This window comes from Syngnathus typhle, linkage group LG21 (assembly GCF_033458585.1).
Source record: "Syngnathus typhle isolate RoL2023-S1 ecotype Sweden linkage group LG21, RoL_Styp_1.0, whole genome shotgun sequence".
NCBI classification, from domain to species: Eukaryota; Metazoa; Chordata; class Actinopteri; order Syngnathiformes; family Syngnathidae; genus Syngnathus; species Syngnathus typhle.
The window spans coordinates 6,493,981-6,517,690 of record NC_083758.1 but is presented as its reverse complement, the minus strand read 5'-3'; the positions used below and the strand labels follow the sequence as shown (position 1 = coordinate 6,517,690).

At 48.5% G+C, this 23,710-nt stretch overlaps 4 protein-coding genes across 4 annotated transcripts; 2 read left to right on the top strand and 2 right to left on the bottom strand.

Annotated features, from left to right (window-relative positions):
- Positions 1-302: 302 nt before the first annotated feature.
- LOC133145105 (FYVE, RhoGEF and PH domain-containing protein 4-like) lies at positions 303-4,126 on the top strand. Its single transcript, XM_061268213.1, has 15 exons — positions 303-401; positions 571-720; positions 775-1,270; positions 1,383-1,695; positions 1,756-1,901; positions 1,962-2,118; positions 2,185-2,323; positions 2,396-2,454; positions 2,517-2,660; positions 2,721-2,893; positions 2,974-3,004; positions 3,072-3,155; positions 3,210-3,479; positions 3,628-3,762; positions 3,838-4,126. Exons 1-15 carry the CDS (start codon positions 395-397, stop codon positions 4,051-4,053), a joined length of 2,520 nt encoding a protein of 839 aa, XP_061124197.1. The 5' UTR covers positions 303-394; the 3' UTR covers positions 4,054-4,126.
- Positions 4,104-9,386, bottom strand: LOC133145106 (DENN domain-containing protein 11-like). The gene is made up of 9 exons (XM_061268214.1): positions 7,614-9,386; positions 6,869-6,968; positions 6,177-6,335; positions 5,877-6,033; positions 5,675-5,813; positions 5,472-5,603; positions 5,256-5,406; positions 5,122-5,190; positions 4,104-5,058 (listed from the first exon to the last, which is right to left on the bottom strand). The coding sequence occupies exons 1-9, from the start codon at positions 7,963-7,965 to the stop codon at positions 4,863-4,865; spliced, it is 1,455 nt and encodes a 484-aa protein (XP_061124198.1). The 5' UTR covers positions 7,966-9,386; the 3' UTR covers positions 4,104-4,862.
- arl1 (ADP-ribosylation factor-like 1) lies at positions 8,803-10,710 on the top strand. The gene is made up of 6 exons (XM_061268218.1): positions 8,803-8,907; positions 9,381-9,518; positions 9,587-9,668; positions 9,731-9,842; positions 9,904-10,082; positions 10,161-10,710. The coding sequence occupies exons 1-6, from the start codon at positions 8,904-8,906 to the stop codon at positions 10,189-10,191; spliced, it is 546 nt and encodes a 181-aa protein (XP_061124202.1). The 5' UTR covers positions 8,803-8,903; the 3' UTR covers positions 10,192-10,710.
- utp20 (UTP20 small subunit processome component) lies at positions 10,275-23,406 on the bottom strand. Its single transcript, XM_061268211.1, has 59 exons — positions 23,186-23,406; positions 23,033-23,113; positions 22,890-22,956; positions 22,683-22,815; positions 22,343-22,613; positions 22,135-22,272; positions 21,916-22,071; positions 21,705-21,857; positions 21,504-21,638; positions 21,360-21,437; positions 21,117-21,295; positions 20,908-21,051; positions 20,751-20,839; positions 20,570-20,675; positions 20,354-20,504; positions 20,224-20,286; positions 19,995-20,162; positions 19,840-19,916; positions 19,695-19,774; positions 19,349-19,613; positions 19,112-19,279; positions 18,948-19,038; positions 18,788-18,873; positions 18,568-18,693; positions 18,312-18,478; positions 18,031-18,239; positions 17,811-17,954; positions 17,668-17,747; positions 17,346-17,578; positions 17,074-17,218; positions 16,911-16,998; positions 16,704-16,847; positions 16,584-16,637; positions 16,368-16,520; positions 16,140-16,295; positions 15,918-16,058; positions 15,718-15,855; positions 15,507-15,646; positions 15,346-15,428; positions 15,048-15,289; positions 14,845-14,984; positions 14,624-14,780; positions 14,463-14,561; positions 14,225-14,392; positions 13,993-14,159; positions 13,778-13,925; positions 13,602-13,718; positions 13,367-13,537; positions 13,166-13,297; positions 12,983-13,093; positions 12,772-12,921; positions 12,524-12,706; positions 12,326-12,457; positions 12,122-12,254; positions 11,863-12,047; positions 11,499-11,792; positions 11,303-11,429; positions 11,084-11,229; positions 10,275-11,000 (listed from the first exon to the last, which is right to left on the bottom strand). The coding sequence occupies exons 1-59, from the start codon at positions 23,234-23,236 to the stop codon at positions 10,845-10,847; spliced, it is 8,289 nt and encodes a 2,762-aa protein (XP_061124195.1). The 5' UTR covers positions 23,237-23,406; the 3' UTR covers positions 10,275-10,844.
- Positions 23,407-23,710: the final 304 nt, after the last annotated feature.

Here is a 23,710-nt window from a genome sequence, read left to right as displayed (position 1 = left end):
GCTTTTTGTTTGGCAATCACACAAAGGCTTAGTGTTCTTCTGCTGAAGGGTTTGTTTTACCCCCCCCCCCCACGCCCCCTCCCCTCACGACTAATGGTACTGATAGAATATGGAGTCAACAGTGCCAAGGCTCACTATTCTTCTTCATATAAATGACAAATGGAGCAATAAAATTCAGGCTGGAAATTTATTCCAAGTGTCATCCACAATGGAAAATATTTAGCTTCTGCAGGAGGAGCGAAATCAACGGCGCCGCTCGCATATGTTTAAATCGGCACATAATGAGACAACGCAGAAGTGAGAAAGCAGAAGTGCGACGCTCGTGAGACCAGCGGATCAGTTCTGTAGTGAGCTGCAAACTCTTCACGTTATGGAATATTAGCCACGGAAGTTCATGTACGGTAAGGACGGAAAATGGAGATCAGTGCAGATTTGTTTGCATTAATTAAATGAAATTTTTCAGTTTAATCCTAAAGAAATTTGACTCGCTGTTTTAAATTGATTTGAAATAATCCAATCAGACTCGGGGGTCAAAGTTTCCGAATGGTCAACGTTGTTGTTTTTTAAAAGGAGCTATGCTAACGTGTAGCGCTCATTCAGAGGTGAGCAGTGGCGTGTACAGCTGCGGAGGTTCTTGCAACGACGCTTGCGGATCGGCCGACAATTCCAAACACCAAGATGGAACGAGCCCGTCCAAGAGAAGTCCCTTCAAACCACAAGGTGAGCTCAAGTTTGCTTTGAGGTTGATCGATTCTGATACGTTTGTCCTCGTAGTACCTCCAAAACCAGCGCACCTCCAGACTCCGATGAGGACCGGACCATCCCCGCAGCCTTTGAATGACAACAAGACTCCAATCCAAGTGACTTGCTATCACGTGTCCCCAAGTCCTAGCAAAGCCGGACCGAGTTTTCTGAGTGAGCCGCGGACAAGCCCTACCAGGTTGTCCCCTTCTCAAAAGATCCCCAAACTCGCGACCAGTCCGGCGTTGGGGTCCCCGAGTCCGGGCAAAAGAGGCATCCACAACTGCAGCCCGTTTAAGGAGGGAAGCCACAGTCCGGCTAAGTTGACCCCGAGAAACCGAAGCCCTCTCATGGGACTACTAAAGACCCCTAGCCCCGTTCAGGGAATGATGGGCAGCTACACCCCTGCGAGTAACTCGAAATCCTGGCTGGGGTTGAACCGAATCCCAAGCGTGAAGAATGACAGACAAGAGAAGAGCACGGGAAAGTCTTTGAGTGTGCCCAACCTCATTGTGTGCTTGGATGAAAGGTTGGATGTTTGACTTTTGACCTTAGCTTTGTTTGGTCTTTCTATAGCTACCAATCAACCATTGTGGTTTTGGTTAAAAGTCCCTTCAGTGACTCCAGATTTATTTTTACAGAACTCCATCGGATACATCAGAACGTTCTCCCTCAAGTGATAGACCCGCTATCACCATCAATCGCACCGATGACCAAGTCATTCCAAACCGACAACCCGACCGTACCGAAAAAGAAACCAAGATCAAGGTGGGATCAAGGTTCTCCTGCAAATGGAGCGAAGACACTCGTGAAGACCAACAGTGTGAACAGAGCGTTGAGAAGAAGACAGAGGAGCTTAAGGAGGACAACAAGGAGCAGAAGCTGTTCAATATTGTCAGGGAACTGCTTCACACGGAGAGAGCCTACGTGGCTCGCCTTCACCTCCTGGACCAGGTCGGTTTGAGGGATGTGGTCTCGGTCTTGAGCCGCAACTTCCACCGAATATACTTGCAGGTTTTCTGTCTTCGATTGACCGACGAAGCCGGACGAGGCTCCTTTCCGGCTGACGTGGTGCGAAACATCTTCTCCAACATCTCGTCCATCTACTCCTTCCATAGTCATTTCCTGCTGCCCGACCTGGAAGACTGCATCGGACGCTGGTAGGTCCTACTTTGGGTTTAGTGAAGGTCAAGAGGAACTATCCAATATTTTCCATCTAGGCACCAGCGTCCCGGTTTGGGGAACGTCCTCTTGCAGCACGCCCCCTTCCTGAGGATGTACGCCGATTACGTCAGGAACTTCGACCAGGCCATGGAGTTGGTGAGAATATGGACTGAGCGCTCGGCAGCGTTCCGGAATATCATCCAAGACATTCAGGTATGAAACAAAATCAAGTCCTCTGTTATCCCAGAAGATAGTTTGAAGTTCTTTTGTCCCGTGTAGAGTCAGGAAGTGTGCGGCAATCTCACGCTGGAGCATCACATGTTGGAACCGGTTCAGAGAATCCCTCGCTATGAGATGATGCTCAGGGATTACGTCAATAACGTACCACCGAGTAACCCGGACTACGAGTTTGCTCAGAGTGAGTATCGTCATTCGGTGTGAGAAACAAATATCAGTTTTAACCAGTTTGGACCATCTCGGTTCCGCGCAGAATCCTTGCAGACAATTTCCATGGCTGCCAATCATTCAAACAGCGCCATCCAAAAAGCAGTAAGTCTCCGCCATCTTTGAATGTAAAGCGCCGAGGTCATTTTTGGGGGGGTTTAATATAGGAGAGCATCAAGAGGTTGCTGGAGATCTACGAGATGGTCGGCGAGGAGGAAGTGGTGAACCCCACCAACGAGTTCCTCAGAGAAGGCCGTTTGCTCAAGCTCGCCGCCAGAAACATGTCGGCCATGGAGCGCCATCTCTTTCTGGTACGACTCCATTATTTTTTTTTGGATCCACTTGGATCTCACTCTCACTTGTCTCCACAGTTCAACAACTTCCTCCTGTGCTGCACGCCAAAGTTTAGCCTGGCGGGCCAACGCTTCACCGTACGCTCCCGTATAGGAGTGGACGGCATGCAGGTTCAGAGGACCATCAATGAGGACCACCCGAACACCTTCCAGGTGTCGGGAAAGGAGAAAACCCTGGAACTACAAGCCACGTACGAGTTTTTCCAAACCCATACTGGTTCTGATTGTGACCTTATACGCCTACATATTATTTCTTCTGGTCTGGTTCTAGGTCGGAACAGGACCGAGATGAGTGGATAAAGGTAATTGGATACATTCAGTGGCATTTTACCTTGAGTGGGGTCAATAAATCATCTTGGCGTTCTCCAGGTGATCCAGGACGCCATCGACGTGTTCCAGAAGAAAAACGAGACATTCAAGTTGGCGTCAAAGGAGATAAACGTGGAGGAACCGGTAAGTAGGAGATTACCTGCCAGGCAACCCTCGGCTGAGGGTCTGTTTTTTTAGGAGGAGGAGCTCGGGCGGCGCGCCCCTCGCTGGATCCGCGACAACGAGGTGACGGTGTGCATGAAGTGCCGGGAGCCCTTCAACGCGCTGACCAGACGCCGACATCACTGCCGGGCCTGCGGCTGCGTGGTGTGCTGGAAGTGCTCCGACAACAAGGTGGCGCTGGCGTACGACGGCAACAAGATGAACAAAGTGTGCAAGTCCTGCTACGCCGTTCTGACGGGACAGAGAGGAGGGAGGGGGGGGAGCACGAAGAGGCCGACCGCAGAGGTGAGCGTCTTGCGATTAATTCCATCGTAGTAATTAAAACAAATTTTAGGAATTCAATCTTAATAATATTTATTTTTTTAGGAATTAAAATAAAAATAAAATAATAATAATACCTGTTTTGGGGAAAAATTCCAAATGTGTTTCCCAGTCGGAGACTTTTCCAGCGTCCTGCATAATAAGCGGCTTTCTGCAATATGGTGACAATCCCAAAACGTGGCAGCGGGTATTTGCTGTCATCACCAAAACGGAACCCCTGGTCCTCTCTTTGTATGCTGCTCAACAGGTAAATTACAAAATTTTCTTTACAACGATAAAATGGCTTAGCGTGGACTCAAGCCTTCCCCGCCCCTCCCCTCAGGATGTTAAGCCTCTCTCCTGTATTCCTCTACTGGGCTGCAAAGTAGAAGATCCCCCTCAGGAACTTAAAGGACAATCCTCCTTTAATTTAAGACAATCCAAAAGCTGCCACACGTTCACCTGCGACGACGCACATGTCAAACGGACCTGGTTGGCCGCTCTCAAAACGAACGATGGCGCCAGCGAATCCAGCGAGGAAGAATTTCTGATTGTTTAGAAATAGGCGACATTCAAATGGAAAATTGCTTTTTCCTCACAGGCGGTGGGGAGTACTTTATTTCTGAAATGGTTTACAGTAAAATAAATAAATAGTTTTTAACATGAATCGGGTTGTGTCTACAACTGCTAAGAGGTTTGCTTGAGTTCAGCAAGTGAGACTTTACAGGATTGGAATGATCTTAAGAAAACATTCATTTGATCCTGTGTTATCACAATGAACGTCACAGCCATTGAACTGAAAATTAATTCACGAAGGGAACTACAATGGTACCTATTTGGGAAAAAAAGGTTAGTGAAAAATATGTTAGCTTAATGCTACCACAAAATGGGAAATGCCACAGAAGGGCTAATGGAATTAGCATTAATAATTTAGTTTTAGTGTATGTTTTTGGCAAGAATTCATTTCAATGGGGGAATAAATTATGGTACCATGACAGAAAAAAAAAAAAGACTTAGCTTCCTCCCTGCGGAGCCGTGCTTGTCTTGATTAGTGTTCAAACCCCAACTGGACGTTGGATGAGGAGGCTCAGCTGGCAGCGTGCAAAAAGGTCTGCGCCGACACCACTTTAGAGATTTCAATTTGGTCTCAGCTCCGGCTAAAAAATTTAAAAAAAAAATACGTCCTTCAAATACAGTTCAATGACAGCGTTGACGTTTTACAAATAAATTGATTTGTACATAAATGCTTCAACTCGGCCTGCGGCAGACCGACACTGAAAAGACCAAAAAATTATTTACAGGACGCGACAAGATTATTAAAAAAAAAAAAAAGATGATTCGGCTATTTCAGATGCCAGGATGGGCGTCTCAGCTGCAGCAAAGCTGGTCGGACAGCAGCAGCGTGTCAAAGCCGTAGATCTCCAGCAGGTGGAGTAGGAAGAGCCGGTCCCCGTGCGGGTCCAGGCCCATGGCCCTCACGTTCTCGGCCGTCAGCGTCGGGTCCAAGCTGGCTGCCACCTCGCTCAGGGTCTGGAAAATCCTGTTGTTCTGCTCCAGGAAAAACCTGTAATCAAATGGGCATGCTCAGAAGATAAGTTTGACCCATATTTGACTCATGAGGACTTACAGAATAAAGAGATCTTCTTCGCTGGACACGCATTCCCCGTTCTCCTCCTGGGAGTACAGCAGCATCTTCCTGCATCGATGAAAATCATGCAATCAATAAATAGTAAGACTCATCCGAAAATTTTTATTCCTCACCTCTGCTCGGTGAGCTTGCGATACTTCTCCCGATCGGCGGTGCTGATGCGGAGCAATGGCTTGAGACCTTCTCGGTAGGTCTTGACGTTCTGGTTGTCCACGTAGACGTCGTAGAGATCTCGCTTCTCCTCAAAGATCTTCTCAGTAGTGCCTGGGGGAAAAAAAAAATGGCTGAATTAATTATGGGAAATTAAATTCTATGCGGGTTTTACTCACAGGCCACGTAGGAGAGCTCGTTCTCCAGCGCGCTGATGTCGGCCACGTTGACGTAGAAGAATGGCCTGAACTCGGGCACGGCCACACCCACCCCGGGGATGGAGATGTTTGCCAGGCAACAGCAGCAGTACACTAAGCGTCGGAAGGGGAGGACAGCGGGCGTAAAAGAATGTCGGATTTGTCGGTAACAAGTTTCTCCGCACCTCGGTAGCAGACCACGCCCACTGGGGGCGGGGAGAAAATGAGGATCCGCCGGCGGAGCAGCGCCAGCTTCCATAACACCATGATCTGCTCGCCGAAGAAGCGGATGAACTGGGACATGCAGCCAGCCGGGTGGGTGATCTGGTGGGAAAAAAATCTCTTTAAAACCAGAAAAGGGGAAAAAAAATGGTGTTGACTTTTAACCTTCATTTCTGGATGCATGCTGTGATTGATGGCGGCCCCCCAGGCACTGATGGGGCAAAGAGAAACAATGTCATCGCCGCTAGGGAGCAGCAGTGCCCTCTTGTCCTCGTAGAAGGCCTCCAAGGGAGAGTAGTGGCCCGGGGATTGAAGCTGGAGTCTGGTTCGGGAGCAAAAAAAAAAAAGGGAGGGGGTGAGAAAACATCCACGAGATGTCAGCTATCTCGTGAGCAACAAGGAGCTCTTTGTGAAAGTGGATGAGTAAGGCACATGAGTGACTGGAGGCCAGAGTTGAGGAATTACCTGACTTGGTGCTCCAAGAAGCTCATGTAGCGGTAGAGCAAAGTGTAGGAAGGCGACAGGATGCCCACCGACTTCATCCTGGCGCCGCGCTCCGCCGTGCTCTCCACCGCCATGTTGGCAAAGCAGGCCAAGCCGAAGTAGGAGCCTTTCCGGAAGTATCTGGGCAGGGGGAAGGGGGGGCAGATAAAGCCTGTGAATCATGGATGCGCCGACATGGCCAGATGGCTGAGCTGCTTTTAAAAAAAAAAAATTTTTTTTTTGACTGGCGGCACATTCTGCCAAGAGGAAGATACCGGATTTTATTCTGTTGTTCAGGATGTTCATTTTTTTGGGTTGAATTTTATTTTTAATATTTAACGAGTTAAAAGTGTCATCTAAAATAAGTGTTATGAGTATTTTATAAATAGTTTTATAAATCAAATCAAATAGCATTCTAATTTCATGCATTTGTTTTATTATTTTTTTTATTATTCAATTGATTATTTGACCGAAACTGTTCTTTAATAAATATATAATAATTAATATAATGAAATACATATTTTTCTGATCTAATTCAAATGTAATTTTGACAATAATTTTGTTTTTCAATAGTCGAGACAACAGAATCAATCGAATAGGAATGAAATGGTTGTAAAATATTAAAACTAACAAATTGTTAATGAAATATTCACATGCAATTGGCGGCCGCTTACATGAAGTCTGTGGTGACTCGGTGGGAGCCGCTGGCGATGGCTTTAAACTCCACTCCATCCAGGTCCATATCCTTGGGCAGGCACCACTCAAGCATGTTGCCTGCCACACGCACACATAAATCATGTTAACAACACGGACACCCCGGGGTCGATTCCTTTAATACGTTCTGCGGCGGTTGAGTAAATACGGACTGATGAGAGGTCAGGAATGCACTGCTACTGCCTAAGTTCTGTTCGGTTGTATTTAACTTTTGGAGTTGAAAAATGATGCAAGTAAATTGGGCTTATTCAAGCAAAGCAGCTTTGTTAAGCCCACTGTGAAAGCAAAATGCAAGCCCACCCAACCGCCATCAAGTGTCCCAGCTGTCCTTTGCACAGAAGCTGCTGTTTTATTCATGTTTTGTTCCTGTGGATCAGTGAGCCGACTTGGCTATACTGTTTCGTTGGAAGCCTGAGAAGAAAATGGAGAGGGTAGCGGTCTTAAGATGACTAATTAATCACTGCTTTTTTTTTTTCTCCCCCAACTCAAGGCCAGGTCATAAAACAGGGCCACACCTGTTTGAGACATGCAGACACGGTTTGTCCTCCCCGTGCATTCTTTTTTACTGATATTATTAGGAATAGAATAGAATTGTTGTGATTGGTAATACATAAAAATGAAGGCAGTTTTAAGAGATATTTGTGTGTACCTAATGTACTGTCTGTGCAATCGTCATAGCGGTGTGTTGCATATTTGATGTCCCACCTGTTCTGGTGTTGAACGCAACCACAAAAACCGAGACGATTTGGTCCTTTTCCTCCCACGTCACGATCCGTTCTTCCAGCTGCACATCCCCGGGTCCTGAATCCGAGGGATGCTCCACTGCGTCGGGGCGCAGCAATCCATCCACGCCCGCCTGGGTGATGGAGGTCGCGGGCGGGGCGCCGCAGCCGTCTGGACCCCCCGGAGCGCCGCTCCACCCAAGCCCCGGCACGGTGGAAGCCGGGGAGCCACAGGGACTTGTGAGTCGCTCCCGGTTGTCAGTACCGGTGGGCTTCTCCGCGGACGGAACCTCCTCCCAGTCCAGCAGAGGGGCTCGGTCCGAACGCTCCCCCATCCCGTCTGCGTCTCGCCGAGGATTGCAACTGATGTCTCAGGCGATAGGCGCCGCCAGACCCATCCGTGGACGAAGAGGGTTCAAACCCGCATGCTCGACTTTTTTGGGATGCTGCAAAAGGCTTGCATTTATTTATTTTTTTGTGCAAAATTAAAGCCGCAGCTCACCGAGAGGATATTCCTCCAAGAGAGATCATAAATTTGATGATGTTGAGAGAGGGGCAACTCCTTCGCTCCGGCTCGAGTTGCGTTCACAACCAAACTAGTGTTAAAATTCCCTTTAATGCGTAATAAATGTTCGGGTCAAAATTTGTTAAAAAAAAAAAAGGAGAAATACACTAGCTGTCATGAAACTTGAACGGAAATGACTGCTGGAGAGAATATTTAAATTTATTATATTTTATTATATTTTAAATTTGAAGGTGTTTTCAAACTTTGGATTATTACTGTACTTGTATAAAAGATGAAAAATATTCTTTTTTTCCCCCTGCAACATTGTTTCAGAATTATGCGCTTATTTATTATTATAAGACATTTAAGACTATTTAAACATTTTGAAATGATCTGTAGTCCATAACAAAGATACTCTGCGCTAAATAAAAACGTTTTATAAACACTAAATATAAACGTTTTAGAAACGATTTGGCTTCTTGAATAAGCACTTTAAGCATACAGATTTCGTTCGACCAGCGGCACTTTCGTTGAAAACCCTGCTTTTAAATTTGGAATCTTTTAAGACTTTTGTGTAAATAAAGTTACTCGAAATTAAAATATCATTTTTATAAGACATGATAAGTTGCATGTAACATATGTTAAAACGTTTGCATTAAAACGCGTAAGATAGCTTCCGTCCCGGTGGATGACGTCACCCAATAACACGTCACCACACGGAAGCTTTCAGATCAACCTGCGAGACGTGTCCCGTGGTCTTATAGAAATATGGGTGCGTATTTTGAAATAAAACCTCATTTATATTTATTGAATAATGTAACCTGCAAGCTCTTAGAGTTACCCCAAAAACGCTCTAGTTTGTAATTATTCTTGCTTGTCGACTTCATTTTAGGGTTTTAGCTAAACTGGCTAAAGCTACATGCCATGTTAGCTCCCTGCAATGATTGTTTTGGTGTAGAGTGCACACTTCAAACATCACCGATCTAGCCTAGTTATGCAAAAAAATAAATAAAAATCACCTCAGTGTAAAACACTTCGCAGCAAAATGACAGCTTGTGGTTTTCAACTCCAATCGTACTTGGCTACTGTTGCTAAGGTAAGGTTGGCTAACCAGTCAATCCGGCTGGATCATAGATGTCGTCATTGTTCAACTAATTCTTCACTTCATATTTGCATCTATTGCAAATTCCTATTTGTTGCTGCTTGGAGACGTGTTAATACAGCAAAACGCATGTGTATTCCTAGGTGGCTTCTTCTCCAGTCTTTTCTCTGGCCTGTTTGGAACCAGGGAGATGAGAATTCTCATCTTAGGTTTGGATGGTGCAGGGAAAACTACTATTCTGTACCGGCTGCAAGTTGGAGAGGTGGTCACCACAATTCCCAGTAAGTACTGTGGCTAAATCATTGCTTCCTAACTAGTCTGAGAACTAAAAGTTGTCCCTCTCCCGCAGCGATCGGCTTTAACGTGGAGACAGTCACATACAAAAATCTAAAGTTCCAAGTGTGGGATCTTGGAGGCCAGACGAGCATCCGGTACATATCCCGCACTAATTTAGAATGAGATCAGCATTTGTATTAATTATGTCTTCTCCTAGGCCATACTGGCGGTGCTACTACTCCAACACGGACGCCGTCATCTACGTGGTGGACAGCAGCGACCGTGACCGAATGGGCATCTCGAAGTCGGAGCTTGTGGCCATGTTAGAGGCGAGTCGATTAAACCGATGAATAATCTCGAGACGGTGATGTAATTTTTCTTTAACGCCAGGAGGAGGAACTGAAGAAGGCCATCCTGGTGGTGTTTGCCAATAAGCAAGACATGGACCAGGCCATGACGCCGGCGGAGGTGGCCACCGCGCTGGGCCTCCCCGCCCTCAAAGACAGGAAGTGGCAGATCTTCAAAACCTCGGCGACCAAAGGCACAGGCTTAGATGAAGCCATGGAGTGGTATGTTTTTTTTTTGTTGTTTTTTTTTTTAAACAAATTAAAGAACGATTCAGTGTGTTTACAGATGTTTCTTTGCAGGTTGGTGGATTCGCTCAAGAGTCGGCAGTAGACTAAAATAAGACATCGACACTCGCCCCCTTTTTTGTAAATATCCTTCTGTATGAAGCCATGTGACTGACCTGGCGTCGCGCCTACTCCGGCCAAACCTGGGACTGAAAAGCAGAGGCCTCGTTTCTACACACGGCGTGAAGCATTGTTGGAACGCAGTGACGGACCAGGTTACTTATTACTGGGAAATCAAAGAGAGTCATCAAGGATAACATTAAACCTGGGTGGCCTTTGGTCGGATCTCTTCGCTCCCATCACCCGGAAGTCTCGACCGCTTAAAACGAACGAGAGACGGGCGTGACGCTCCGCCAATTCTTTACACTCAAAGTGTTATTGCAGTCTCTTTTTGTACTTTTAGTAAATCCATTTTCCTCCCCACCTTGACTTTATTTTGTATTGTGTATTTACCCCCCCCTATTGTTTTGCAGAATAATGAGTTTGCTTAAAACTGAATGATTGCATATTTATATCTGCTTGTACAGTCAAAATGATTCTCAGTAAAGACTTTTGGTGATTCGAACATTTGTGTTGAAACCTTTTTGTTTTTTTATAGAATTATAAGATGTATAAAAATGCTATACACACAAAAAAGATGAAAAATGTCATTTTACCGAACGTATTTACGGTAAAAAAAAAAAAAGTTCCGTGATTGACTCACTGCACCATGGCCAGGTCTTTGAGCGCGTGGCTACGGTGCTTCTTGGCTTTATAGCCAGGCCGGAGGAACTCGATCTTGCGCTTTTTGGCCTCAATTTTATTGAGGTGCTTCTTCAGTTTCTTCTTAGCGGCGATGTCGGGGTTGGTCACAGCCTGGAAGACGAAAAAAGAAAAAGTTAAGTTGTGCCACAATTTTTTTTAAAAAGAGTTCCTAAAAATCTCAAATGCCACTGTACCTGCATCGCTCGTTGCCGCTTGCGCTTGGTCCGCCTGACGGCGAACTGCCTCTGCACCGCCGTGAACGCCAACGAGAACGTCTCCAGTCCCGTTTGTTTCTTCATCAGCTCGATCAGCTCCTGAGCCAAGTTCTTGAGCGTGGGGTCTGACGGCGACGACGACGACAACTCGGCATTGGCGAGAGCTTTCTCTTTTCGGAAGGCGATTTTTTTTTTTACCTTGCTCCGCGTAGGTGCTCTCCAGTTCTCTGTAGAGCGGCGCGATGACGGTGGTCAAATAGGGACCGAGTCGCTCCTTGCCGAGGTCCATTGCGATTGCTCCCAGGAATTTAAAAACACAGGTTCTCTGTAAATAACATCAACATTTGGTTTCTTAACTCCTTGTGTGGCGGCATTAAAATATTCGTTTTGGTACCTTCAGGGGAATTTTGGGATTGTTTGCCGCCTCCCTTTTAGCCATTAGCGATAGCTTCTTTATTAGCCACAGCAGCGATGGAGGTTTATTGTCTTTGTTGTCATCCTCTTCCTCCTCCTCCTCATTTCCATCCTCCTCCATTTCCTCCTCAGGAGAGCCGATGTCCGACTCCGGTGAGAGGAGATAGATGACCTTGCCCACGAAGAGGAGGTTTTTGATCACCTGCTCGCCGGACGCCGTGTCTAAGAATTTGGACTGCAGTTGATGGCAGAAGGATAACGCCAGCTCTCTCATCTGCGGAAAAAGAACAAACGACAAGATTGGACAAAGGTGTAAAAATAAAAACCACTTGATTGACCTTTACCCTTTTATCCAAGTTGCTCGTGATAAAAGCGGTGGCTACTTTAGGCTGCGATTGCCCGCCTTTCTTCTCTTTCCACGCCGCCGCCAGCTCCTCGGCCTGGCGGGCGGCGAAGAGCTGGCCGAAAACCTGCGAGGCGGTCAGCCACACCCAGCAATGAGGGTAGCGCAAATGGGCTTCGACATGGCCTAAAAAAAAAAAAAAAAAAAAAAAAACACAGCGGGTTCATGTTTGAGTCAAAAAAGGGAAATGGCCGCCTTACCCCAAATTTGGACAAGGGTGTCCCGCGGTTTGGTGAGGTCCAAGAAGCCGCAGTGTTGGATTAATTTGGTGACAAGCGTCAGATAAGTGAACAGGAGCCTGTCTGCTGCTCGCTCATCCTCCTCCTCTTCAATCTGTGGAGGAAAGTCATCAAAATAGGTGATGACGTGACCCGTGTCTATCGAAAAGGATTTCCAGATCTCACGTCGTCGTATTTGTCGGGGTCGAGCTCCTTCGCCAACAGCGGCAGCAGGTTGTCCAAACGTTTGGCGAATTCGTCCTCCTCGACCTCCACGAACAAACCGCACAGCTGAGCGCCCAGACGCTTCAGGCTCACCTGCAACACCGTTAAGTCCACGTTGAAATATCAAAAAAAAAAAAGGAGCGAGCAGAGCCAACGTGCCTTCTCTTCATCCAGCCAACTTCTGACGAGCGAGAAAAGAGTGTTCCGCTCGTTGGCGTTCAACTTGGCCAGGAGGGCTTTGATGGCCACGGCGGCCATTTTCTTGCAGCGCGTGGAGTCGTCGTTGACCACGACCAGCGCCAGCGGGGCGAAGAAGAGCTTGTTGAACTTGGTCAGTAATTTCTGGGAGAAAAGAGGGAAAAAAAATGGTAGCACTGTGAAAAGCAAAGGCCTCGATGGAGGAGTACCTCAGGGAAAGTCTGGAAGATGAAGGCGAGCATCTCCAACGCGGACTCCCTCCCCGTGTCGTGGTCATACGTCAGCTGGGACACGATGAAGTCCATGTGGTCCTGCAGCTTCTTCCCAATGGGGTAATCCAGCAAATACTTCAAATAGATCTGAAAAAAAAAAAAGAACAACAATAAAAACGGGACGGTGGTCGTGTTTTTCCACGCCTACCTGTCTGCAGTGGACTCGGATCATGGAGTTACTCCCGTTGATTGACAGCTGGGCCACTTTCATCATGAGCTGCTGCATCTCGGGAACGATGAGCTTGCGCGACAGAAGCGCCTGCGACGCAATTGAGGAGATTGAAATATTTAAGTACAAAAAAAAAAGGAGAAAAAAAAAAAAAAGGGGGACCTTCAGAAGGCCGAAGGCAGTCGCTCGCCGAGACTGGTCGTAGATGTCCTCCTCGGCGTACCCCAGCAGAACCTGGAGTTGGACCTCGGATATCTTGCTGTTGTTCACATTTTTCACCAGGATGGTGATGGTCTAAAAGAGCAAAACGAGAATTACGGCACAAAAAGTGACTTTCTCAAAGTAACTGTCGCAATCTCCCACCTTGAAGCATTCCTGGACCAAGAGGTAGTTCTCCCCTCGCGCCGCTCCCGCCTTGGAGTAATCCTTCAGCAGGACAAAAAGCTGCTTGGTCAGCTGATTGACGTTCTTCGCCACGGCGGGCAGAGGAAACTTCAGCACCCACGTGAACGCCACCAGCGCTTCCGTGATCACCTGATTAGCGAGGGAAAAAGTGATTCGATTGCACGTTTCGGCGGGAATCCCAGTCGCTCCTCACCTTGACGTGCATGGAGTTGAGGCATTCCAGGAGCATGGTCACGAAAGGGTCCAACATCTCAAGGGCCGACTCCATGCTCGATGTCACTTTGGCTTTCTTCAGACTCAAATGGAGCAGCTGCAGAAGACGAGCGATGATGACAAGTAGCCCTCTTGAAATGGATATTTTGTGCTTACCTTAAGCCCCGCCTCCACCAGGATGTGCATGTTGGTCCGGCGGCTAACCGGAGCTTTAACCCCGCCCCTTTTTGGAGTCGGAGGCAGGAGTAAGCAGCTAGGAGGGGGCAGGCGAGGGTCCGGCGGAGGCCGAGCTGACGCTTTGTTCCTATTGACACGCGTGGTGAAGAAAACGACGCCAAAAAAAACCCCGACTCGTCACTTTATGTCCTTACTTGTCTTTCCTGGTGAGCAGAGGCAAACTCTGGCTGATGAGACTGTGGCTCAGGAGGAGAATATCAGAGGCGCCCATGCCTGTGTTTTCCAGGAGACCCAGAACCAGGCGCCGCAGAATCGCCGCCACACGGTTAGACACCTTGAGACTCTTTGAGTCCTCCAGGATCTGAAATGACGCAAGGAATGGTTAAACCTCATGGAGAAAAAAAAATCCGACTGGACTCCGCCCACCTCCTTCAACGGGAGAACAATCATGGTGATGCTCTCCTTGCTGCAGAACTGGGCCAGAATCTTATAGGAGTCCATGCTCTTGCTGTGCCGCGCCTCCATCAGCTTAGAGACGATGCCCTTCACTTCCTTCTCCTCGGCGACCTCGCCGAACAGCTCGTGGTTGAAGATCTGAGCGGCCGCGATGAGAAGCGAAGATTAAAAAACGAGCGAGTCGGAAATGAGACTGGAGCACCCATACTTTGATGAGCATGCCCATGCACGGGTCCAGGTCGCCGCTTTTCAGACTTGGGCTGAGGGCCAAGAGCAGCTGGTAGACTGTAAATGTCAAAACGTGGACCTGCGAGACAAAAACACACAATCCGAGGTGTGCCGTATTCGATTTCTGAAATATTCCGCTACCTGGTAGCCTTTAACGAGGATCCCCTGCATCTCCTTGAGCAGGTAGCGCAGGTAGCGATAGCCCAGCGTCTCGATGATCTTCACCAGCGTTGCCCTGGCGACGTCGCGCACCTCTTGGAATCGGTTCCTCAGTATCACGCACAACTTGATGAGGATCCTGAATGGAAAGACATTGTTGATCCTTTTTTGCTGAGCGCAAAAAAATTAAATAAGCGGCGTACCCGGGCAAGTTGGACTCCATGATTTGCGGAGGAAGCGTCTGCATGACTTTGACCATGGCGAAGGCGATGGGGATGCGTGCCACTTCTTCTTCCTTCACCTGCTTTGACTTCACCGCTTTGTGCTCATCGTCACGTTTCACCTAAATGTCCGCAAGGCTTGTAACTATTTTTGGTTGACATCCACGTGGGTAAAAAAATCATACCTTGGCATTGAGGCATTTATGAAGGCGAGGCAACACGCTGCTGGTGACGCTCTCCTGGATGGTGCTGAGGAGAACCTCCAGCTGCGATGCGCTTTGCGGCAGACCGCAGGAAACCGCCACGGGTTTGGGAGGCGCCGGCGGTTTCTCGGCTTTCGCTTTCTCGTCGATTTCCATGGCCTCGCCGCCCCCGCTTTTCACCGATGGTTCGGCCGCAGCTTCTTCCTCGCCGTCCATCGTTGCATCTTCAAAAAAAAACGTTATATGGAATATATTGTCAACCCAACAAGAACGTTTTTACCTTCTCTGGCTTTCGCAGCTTCCATCTCTCGGGTGAGAGTCTCTCGGTCGAAGTGGAACGCCTCGAGGATTTTGACCAGCAAGCTGGAGGTGACCGAAAAATAGAATTAAAATAACGACAAAATCAGAGGAGTTCCAATTCGGGTTGAGTGTCCCGCTCACTTCACAGCCAGCTTCTGCTCGACCTTCGACGTCTGCAGTACGTGAACGAAATGCTTCAGGTAGTACAAGTACTTGGACCAGGTCAGCCGGCGACACACGGCGGCCACGATGTCCACGCACGCCGTCGTCATGTTCTCGCGCTGCGCCGCGAAAAAAAAAGAAGAAATTATCACGCAAAATCAAAACCATGGCGGGATTGACAACTCGTCACCTGCAGCAACTTCTCATCCGTCAGCACCGTCAAGGCGTACGGCATGATGTAATTCTGCAAGGAGCGCGGCGACAACACCACGCTGCCCTCCGTTAGCTGCTTGGCTAACTTCCTCAGGGCTCGACCCCGACGATGGATCTGTAGGAAGACGCGCACAAATAAATATCCAAAGAGGGAAGCGGATTGAGAAACCTCCGTACCTGAATGTGCTTCATGTGCTCGAAGAAGTCCGACTCGGGATCGTTGTAGTCGGTGAGCTGCACCATGTCTTGGAACTCTTTCCTCGTGGGGAAGGTCTTCACCAGGCAGGCGAGAACGTTGGTGTATTCGTGCTGCACGCTCTAACAAAAGACAAGCCGGGAGATTTTTATGAAAATGTCATTTTCCCGCCACTGGGTGGCAGTAGCGTTTGTTGAAAATACCTCCTTCTTGTTCTGAAGCCCCCTGTGTATGGCGTCCAAGATGGTGTGTTGGACGATGTCCTTGTAGATCTTCTCTCCGGCGCCGAGTGCTGCTATCTGGATGATTATGGCCGACAGACACAAGGTGGCGTTGTCGCCGAGCGACATGTCCTCGATCTGTACGGGGTCAAGTGCAAGTATAAGTAAAAAGTGACCAGCTCGGCGGCGAAGCATCCCACGAATCGTCACCTCGTAAGTGTGGAAGCAGTTGTGCATGAGGGCGTTGATGTAGTTGAGGTCGAGGGTCTTCATCTCCCTTATACGCTTGATGGCCCCTTGGAACGCCGTCAGGCGGACGTCGAAGTGAACCTCGTCCAAATGGCGACTGTCGAAGGCGTTGAGCTGGAAGCGGAGCGGTGGCGGTCAAGGATCCATTTGTTTCATCGAGGTATCAAAGTAGCTCACCTTTGTGGCCACGTCGGCGATGTAGCTGAGCGAAGGATCCATGTCGGACAACGTCTGATGGTAACAGAGGTGCTTGTCAAACTTTGGATACCGAGGCGCACCTCAAAATAAAATACTTACATGGAAGACGCAGGCGAGAGCCTTCCTGGGGTCCTTGTTGTGAATGACGGAGAAGAGTTTGGTGAGAGGCTGCAGGAAGGCCGACGGCTTAAGGCACTGCTGCAGCAAGTTCTGTACGGTGGCCAGGATGTCCAATTCTGTCTCCTGAAATCAACAGTCAAGTCGTTCATGGTCTATAAAAAAAAAAGTGTTTACCGAAATCCTTACCTGAGAGTTTTTGCCTCTCAACAGGTAAGGCAGCAAGAGCTCAATGAGCATTGAACTCTGCTCCTTGTCTCGAACGAACCGACTGATCCTGGCAGATGAATCATAATAATTAAAAAAAAATGGAGGACATATGTAAGAGAGACAAAATGAGGCGATGACTTGCTTGGAGAGGATGTTGAGTTCCTTGGACACGTGCGGACGTAATTTCTTCTTCTTGAGCCTGTCGGTGTTGCGGACCACGCGGCTGAGGTAGTCCAGGAGGGTGGTGATGTGAGGTAGCAAGAGCCTGGAGCCCTGCGTCAACGACGCTAAAAACATACGTGCGCGTTAAAGTCAAGTTCTACAATCTTGGACCGACACAAAAACGATTTTAATTTGGCGCCATCTGGTGGAAGCTTTGCTCTTGTGCGATGTCATTTGAAGTGGTCGTCTAACCTGCAGCCAGCGTGCCTTCGTCAGGTTGCGGGAACACGCTGCCGCCCACGCTCAGCTCAGCCTCCGTCTCCGTGGCGACAAAGTCCTGCGTGGTCGCCAGGGAGTCGGCGATGTCCATGACGACAGAGAGGGTGGCGATGGAGATGTTCTTGGCCGAGAGGAGGCCGAACACGTTCAGGAGAACGTCGCACTCCGGGTGGTCGGGCCGCTGGTTGGACAAAAGTGGAAAGTACCTGAAACATACCAAAAAAAAAAAAAAAAGATGATTGGGGAATTCAAAGTGGATTATATTGAATAAACACAATGATGGCGAGAGAAGAACCTGGCGTGTTTGCACCACACATGGATGAGCTTCAGGAGCGGCGTGGGCGAGTATGGACTCTCAGTTGGGAGGCGATGCACCTAGGCAAAACAAAATCACAGATAAGACGACTTATTCCCCAGCAACAGGAGAAAGTTACGCACCTGAGGCCACACGACAGCCATGAAGACGCCATCCAGCTGATCGGCGCTGAAGCTAAAGGTGTCAAAGTTGTCGAAAAAGTCCTGGATCCTCAGGATGCCGAGACGCCTCAGGTTCTTCAGAGGACTGATGCAACCTGGCCGAAGCTATAAAATGTAAAAATGGAGATGTAGTTCACTCGTGTGGATGAGGTCATCTAATTCTTGGAGATGGACGGACTACCTGTTCCCTGATGTCCAACGCGACCGACACGGAAGCGGTGACGCACAGAAGGATCTGCAACACTTTGGGTAGGTGGACTTCGATGAGGTGGCCCAGCTTCTGGATGACCACGTTGATGATGTTCAGCAAGCTGTGCTGACGACCCAGCGGCAGCACGGCGCCCACGTCCATCTCTTCCATCGCTCGTTGGACCGCGTCCCGACAGGAACCTGAACGCACCAAGGATGAAATTTCATTTTTTTTTTTTAACCAGGTGAATCCTGAGAATTAAGCTCGCTCACCGTTGCTGTAATGGCGGACGGGCTCCAGTAGAAGATCCACGAACATGCCAAGCTCCGCCTCCTGGCATCCGGCGAGGAAGCGCAAGATGATGGACGAGCGCGTGGAGGCGCTGGCCTTGCTCTGGAAGCGGCTGCTGCCTTTACTCCGCAGACGGCCGAACAAGATCCTGTGCGAAAAAAAAAAAAAAAAGATGGAAATATGACTTACACAAATCACAAAAGAAAAAGTACTACGACAAAAAAAAAAAAAAAATACCTCATGAGTAACGGAATGAGTCCGTCTCTGTGTGAAGCATCCACGACTCCTGTCTCCTCGGAAATATTAAAATGGACAATTTCTTCTTTGAAATGCTTGTCGTCTAACAGCTTCTCCAGATTCTCCCTGGATGAAACGCACGCATAAAACATTGAATACACATTTTTTGAAAGCATGTCTGATAAAAACAATGCCGCCATGTGCGTGTGTGTGTGCTTACTTGTACGGGACTGCGTAGGGGTCTTTGTACGTAAGAACACACTGGAGGGCCGCTCGCTGGATTTGCTGGTCCTGATGGCAGAGGAGCTGAGGAGAAGGAGGTATTATTAAAAAAATAATAATAATGAAAAAAATGAAATAAAGCCGCATTTTGGGATTACTTGGTGGTAGAGTTCTCTCAGACTGCTCTCCATGAAGAGCGAGCGAGGGTTGGTGAATTTGGCAAAAACGTTCAGGTGGGCGATAAGTTGTCTGCAGGAAAAAAAACAACAACATTGTACACATCCAAGCCACCATTTTATAATATGTAGCTGTAATTCATTACTTTGCAGCTGCTCTCCGTGGTGGCGTCTGTCGTTTGCCTCTCTCCTCTTCCTCTTCTTCCTCCTCCCCTTCGTCCTCCGCCGTCATTGTGCCCGCCTCTGGGACAGTGTCCTTTTTCCTCAGGTCCTGAGTCGGTGCCATCAGCATGTCAGCCAGGTAAAACTCGTTCCTGTTAGCGACGAGATAGATATTTGCGGTCGGGTCGACTCAAGGTGGGTCGGGTCCGCTGAGCCCTCACCTGATGAACCTCAGGAGCAGAGGGGTTAGCTCCCGGCTCCGCGGCTCCACCCTGTCTGGAAACTGGGTCATGGCGCGCCACATCAAGCCGCGGAAGTTGGAAAAGTCCGTCCTCTCGTTCGGCTCCGCGGCGGACTTGAGCTGCTGGAGGAACAGCACGCCCAATTCGCCGCTTTCGATGACGTCGCAACCCGGCCCGGCCTGGATGTCCGTGTCTTGCGCTTCGTCGTCGTCGTCGCTGCTGCTGCTCTCCTGGAGTTCTTTTTCTACAACATGGACGAGAAGTCGAGGTGAGAAACTCTTAGCGACCGGAGCTTGAGTCCAACAATGGATTCCATGAAACCTACCGGCTAATCCTGCCACCTTCTCCAGATGCTCATGGTACACCATCCAGAAATTTTTATTATCCATCCCCCTGGCGTGGCTCCTGCGCAAAACAGACGTTGAGCTTCCTCGGAGAGCGCCATACTCCTACTTTTACTCGATACCAACCCGAGCAGCTCAATGACAGCATCCCACAGTGGCTTGAAGTTGACAAACAGCATTGCTAAGAGGTAACGAAGAGGCACCTGGACGAGGAGAAGTCAGCAATTCTCAAATGGAGGCAGACAATAGGAGCATTGGGATTTACCGGGGAGTTCATATACCTGTTGAAAGGTGCCGGGCGGGCCCTGCGGCAAGCTGCGCTGCACGAGGTCGTGGCGGAGCTTGCGCAAGTGCAGCAGCTTCTCCCGGTAATCCTGAAGGGAGGCGGCCACCAGCTCGGCCTGCAGGCACACGGCGAACACCGGCTGCGCCTCCGCGCTCTCGTCGGGCTGGACGAAACATTCGCGTTATCGACTCATCGACTTAGAACGGATTCAAAAAACGGCGTACCTCGCCCGAGGCAGGAAGGTTCGGCTCAAAGAGCGAAAGGATCCTCAGAGTCAGCAGACGCATCTGGAAAAGAGTCAATGAAGCAGTAGAAGCAAAATTCCATGACAAAAAAAAAAATCCGTGGATGCACCTTGGATACGTTGGAGGACACGTTGCCGTGCAGGATCTGGTAAAGGTCTAAAAGCGCGTCATGGGAGAGGTGCTCGGAAGCGCCGCTCAAAGACAGGCGGGTGTAGTAGAGGTCTCCTAAAAGCAGCGCCGACAACTCGGTGGGGAATTTCCTAAACAAAACACGCCATCAAATGTTAGTAATTGATAATCATATGGATTATTTTCTCACATATACCTCAAGATGGCGGTGAGTTTCTCCACAGGGACCAGAGAGAGCAGGTGAGCGGAGCCATCCAGCGTGAGGAGGCAGCTTAGCGCTTGCGTGGCGACAAACAGAGCAGCTGGAAAGGGGGGGAAAAAAAGTGAATAATATTGCGACATACTCTTGGATTGAAGAGGGGAAGGGAAAAAAATACCTTTTCCTAAGTTTTCCATCTCAATTTCACGTAGAAGGTGGTTTAAAAAGGCAGTGACGGCAGGGAAGACATTAGCAGGAACAAGAGGCCTGCAAAAAAATAAAAAATAATAATAATGTGCTGTTGTGGATGGATGATAAGACCATTGACGTTTTACCTGAGGTGCGGCAGCAGCACGAGTGCGCTCCAAGGTAGCGACAGATCGGCGATGGGCCCGTTCTGCTGCTCAGGCAAAGCGATGAGTGACAGCACCAGCTCGGGTACTGCTCGCTGCTCTGGTTCTCCTTGTTTACTGAACAGGCTGACAAAAAAAACAACAAAGAAAGTTGATAGAACAAACAAAGCGCTGTGATTAGCGAAGCTCACCCGGCGGTCTGTCCGGTGAAGAGCAGCGGGTAGGTCTCCAATGCCATGGCGCCGTCACTAGGGGGCGGGGCTTTGGCCAGGATCAGGTTGACGAGAACATCCAGGGCCCGATGGCGGGACACGGGATCGCCGCAGGCAAACAAGCCGGCGCTGAAGCGCAGGAGGGTGGGCAGGAAGAGCTGGGAACAAAAGGACAGGTTATTCCAAAACACTCCCAAAAAACGTAACGCAATATCAACTCACTTGCTCAAACTGCTTCATGGTGAACATCTCCTTGGTGAACTCCAAAATGAGATCTTCTCCCAAAGAGCTGTCAAACACCTGCAGGTGGAGAATTAGCGAGGTGCTACCTCAACTTAACACATTCTGTAGATTCCAAGACCAAACCTTGTGGATGATCTCCTGGACGAGAGCGTCGGGGAGTTTGACGTTCTCCCCGAGGAGCAAGGAGGAGATGATTTGGAGGAGCAGTCGCGAATTGGGCGTGGAAAGCTCCGAGCTCTGCACCAGGCGCAATACGGTCTACAAAAACAAGATGGCACTTACTATCTGGACTTGTAATATTCCACGACAGTGATCTTCTCCTACCTGGCAGACGGCCTCCGGCTTTGTGATCTTAGCTCCATCCTTGTGAGACACCACGGTGTGGAGGACATACAGCAGCCTTTGGAGCTGCTCTCCCGCCGCTCCGGCCTCTTCTCCTTTGGCCTCCAAAAGACTGAAAACCTCGTCCACGGCAGCCTGTGGATTGGAACATTTTCAACTACCGTTCACTTGACAACAACATCAACCTTCTTACCTGGAGGGACTCCCAAAAAACCAAAAAGTGCTCTTTGTCCACATGACTGGCTGCAGTTTGAGCCGTGTGATCTAAGGCGTCCTGCACGAGGTCCCACGGTAAAGGAGCCCCCTGATTGGTTGCTGGCCCGATCTTCCGCCAAGCAGTCGGGAGCGCCTAGAAAGAAAGAGGAGAACATTGAGTAAGGATTGAGGTCTTAAATGGAACCACTTCTCTTACGGTTGCAGCGCAGGAGTGAAACATGTGCCGGACGCCTTTGCACATCTCAAACAGCAGCTGGCCGGCGCCTTCCGCCTTGTCCGGGTTCTGCTCTAAGTCTGAGAACACCACAGTCAGCAAGGCGTCCAGATCCGGAACCTACAAGAAATGACATCACTTCAGATTTGTAGAGCGGAGAAAAATTGAGTGAAGATCATCGGAGACGTACCTTTCTCATCAGAAATGCAAAACTCTCCGCCGCGAACCTGCGAATGTGCTCCTTCTTGTGCTCCAAAAGCGTGCTGTACAAACTGTAGATGTTGTCCATGTCTTTCACCATCAACCTCCACAGGTACTTGTACAGGTAGGAGAGGCAGGTAAAAACCCATTCCAGGACCTCTGTGTCTTGAGTATCCAACATTGCGGTGATTAGCGTGAAGAAATCCGGGAAGTGAGGGTAGAAATCCGTTTGTAGGTCTCGGGCCAACCGCACCACCAGGCTGGGAATGAATGATCAAGCAGGTTAGATGAATGGAACCAAAGTTATAGCATGGGATTAATAATATTACTCTAGCAATGGTTGGTAGGCCAGACTGCTCTTGATTGTCAGATGTTTCTTCAGACTCTCCACAATAGACTTCTGATGGAAAACTAGCAGGTTGAACGACTGACACTTGTTTGTGACCTCCTTTAAGAACGTAGCTGAGGAAGAAGAAGAAGAGCACATGGTAAATCAGAACGGAATCACAAACAACAGAGTTCTGTTTCGGACATACTGAAGTTTTCTGTCAAGTTGAGGTCTTTCCATTTTGTCAGGCCTTCGAAGAAATATGTTTCGACTTCCTGCATTAAAAACAACAACGTTATCGGTCATAATCAACTCATTAAGATAAATTTCATATATGATGTGACGTCATACCTCAGCATAGGATCCAGTTCTGTCAATTCGGTGGGTGACGTTAATGTTGACATTGGAAAGCCTTTCGGCAAAAGTGAGAAACTGCGAAAAGTGTTTACAAAATAATAAGAAAACAAAAGCAGGGTTTTTACACGTGCACATAACAGTTCTTACCTTGAAAGTGTTCTCGGATTTATGATACGCAGACTTGGACTTGATCTTCATCTTGGCTTCGTTGTTTGTCTTCAAGTTAAATGTATTCGGAAGCCGCCGCGCGTTCCAAATGATTCATTTATAGTTTTTTTTGGTTAATTCTCACGAGTGTTTACACGCGTGCGGGAGAGTAGGGCGCAGCCATGATGAACGCAAAGCATCATGGGAAGTTTTTTTTTTTTTTTTTTTTTTAATGTGTGTGCGCTAGTGTTGGCTCGTGAGTGAACGATGGGTTCAAAAGAACGAAACCTTTCAGTGAACGAGAGTGAACGAATCACTTCCGAAAGTGATTCGTTCTTTTTTCAGTTCATCTGACTTCAACCAGTAGGTGTCGGTAATGCCCATTGAAGCTGGTGCCACCTCGCCGTAAAACAAAACGAAGAAGAAAATGACGTCACTTCACGCTAGCTGTTGGACATTTATCAAACGCAAAATTGCGACCAGTTTAGCAATGCGCAAATTAAACTGACAGAAAAACTTGTTTGG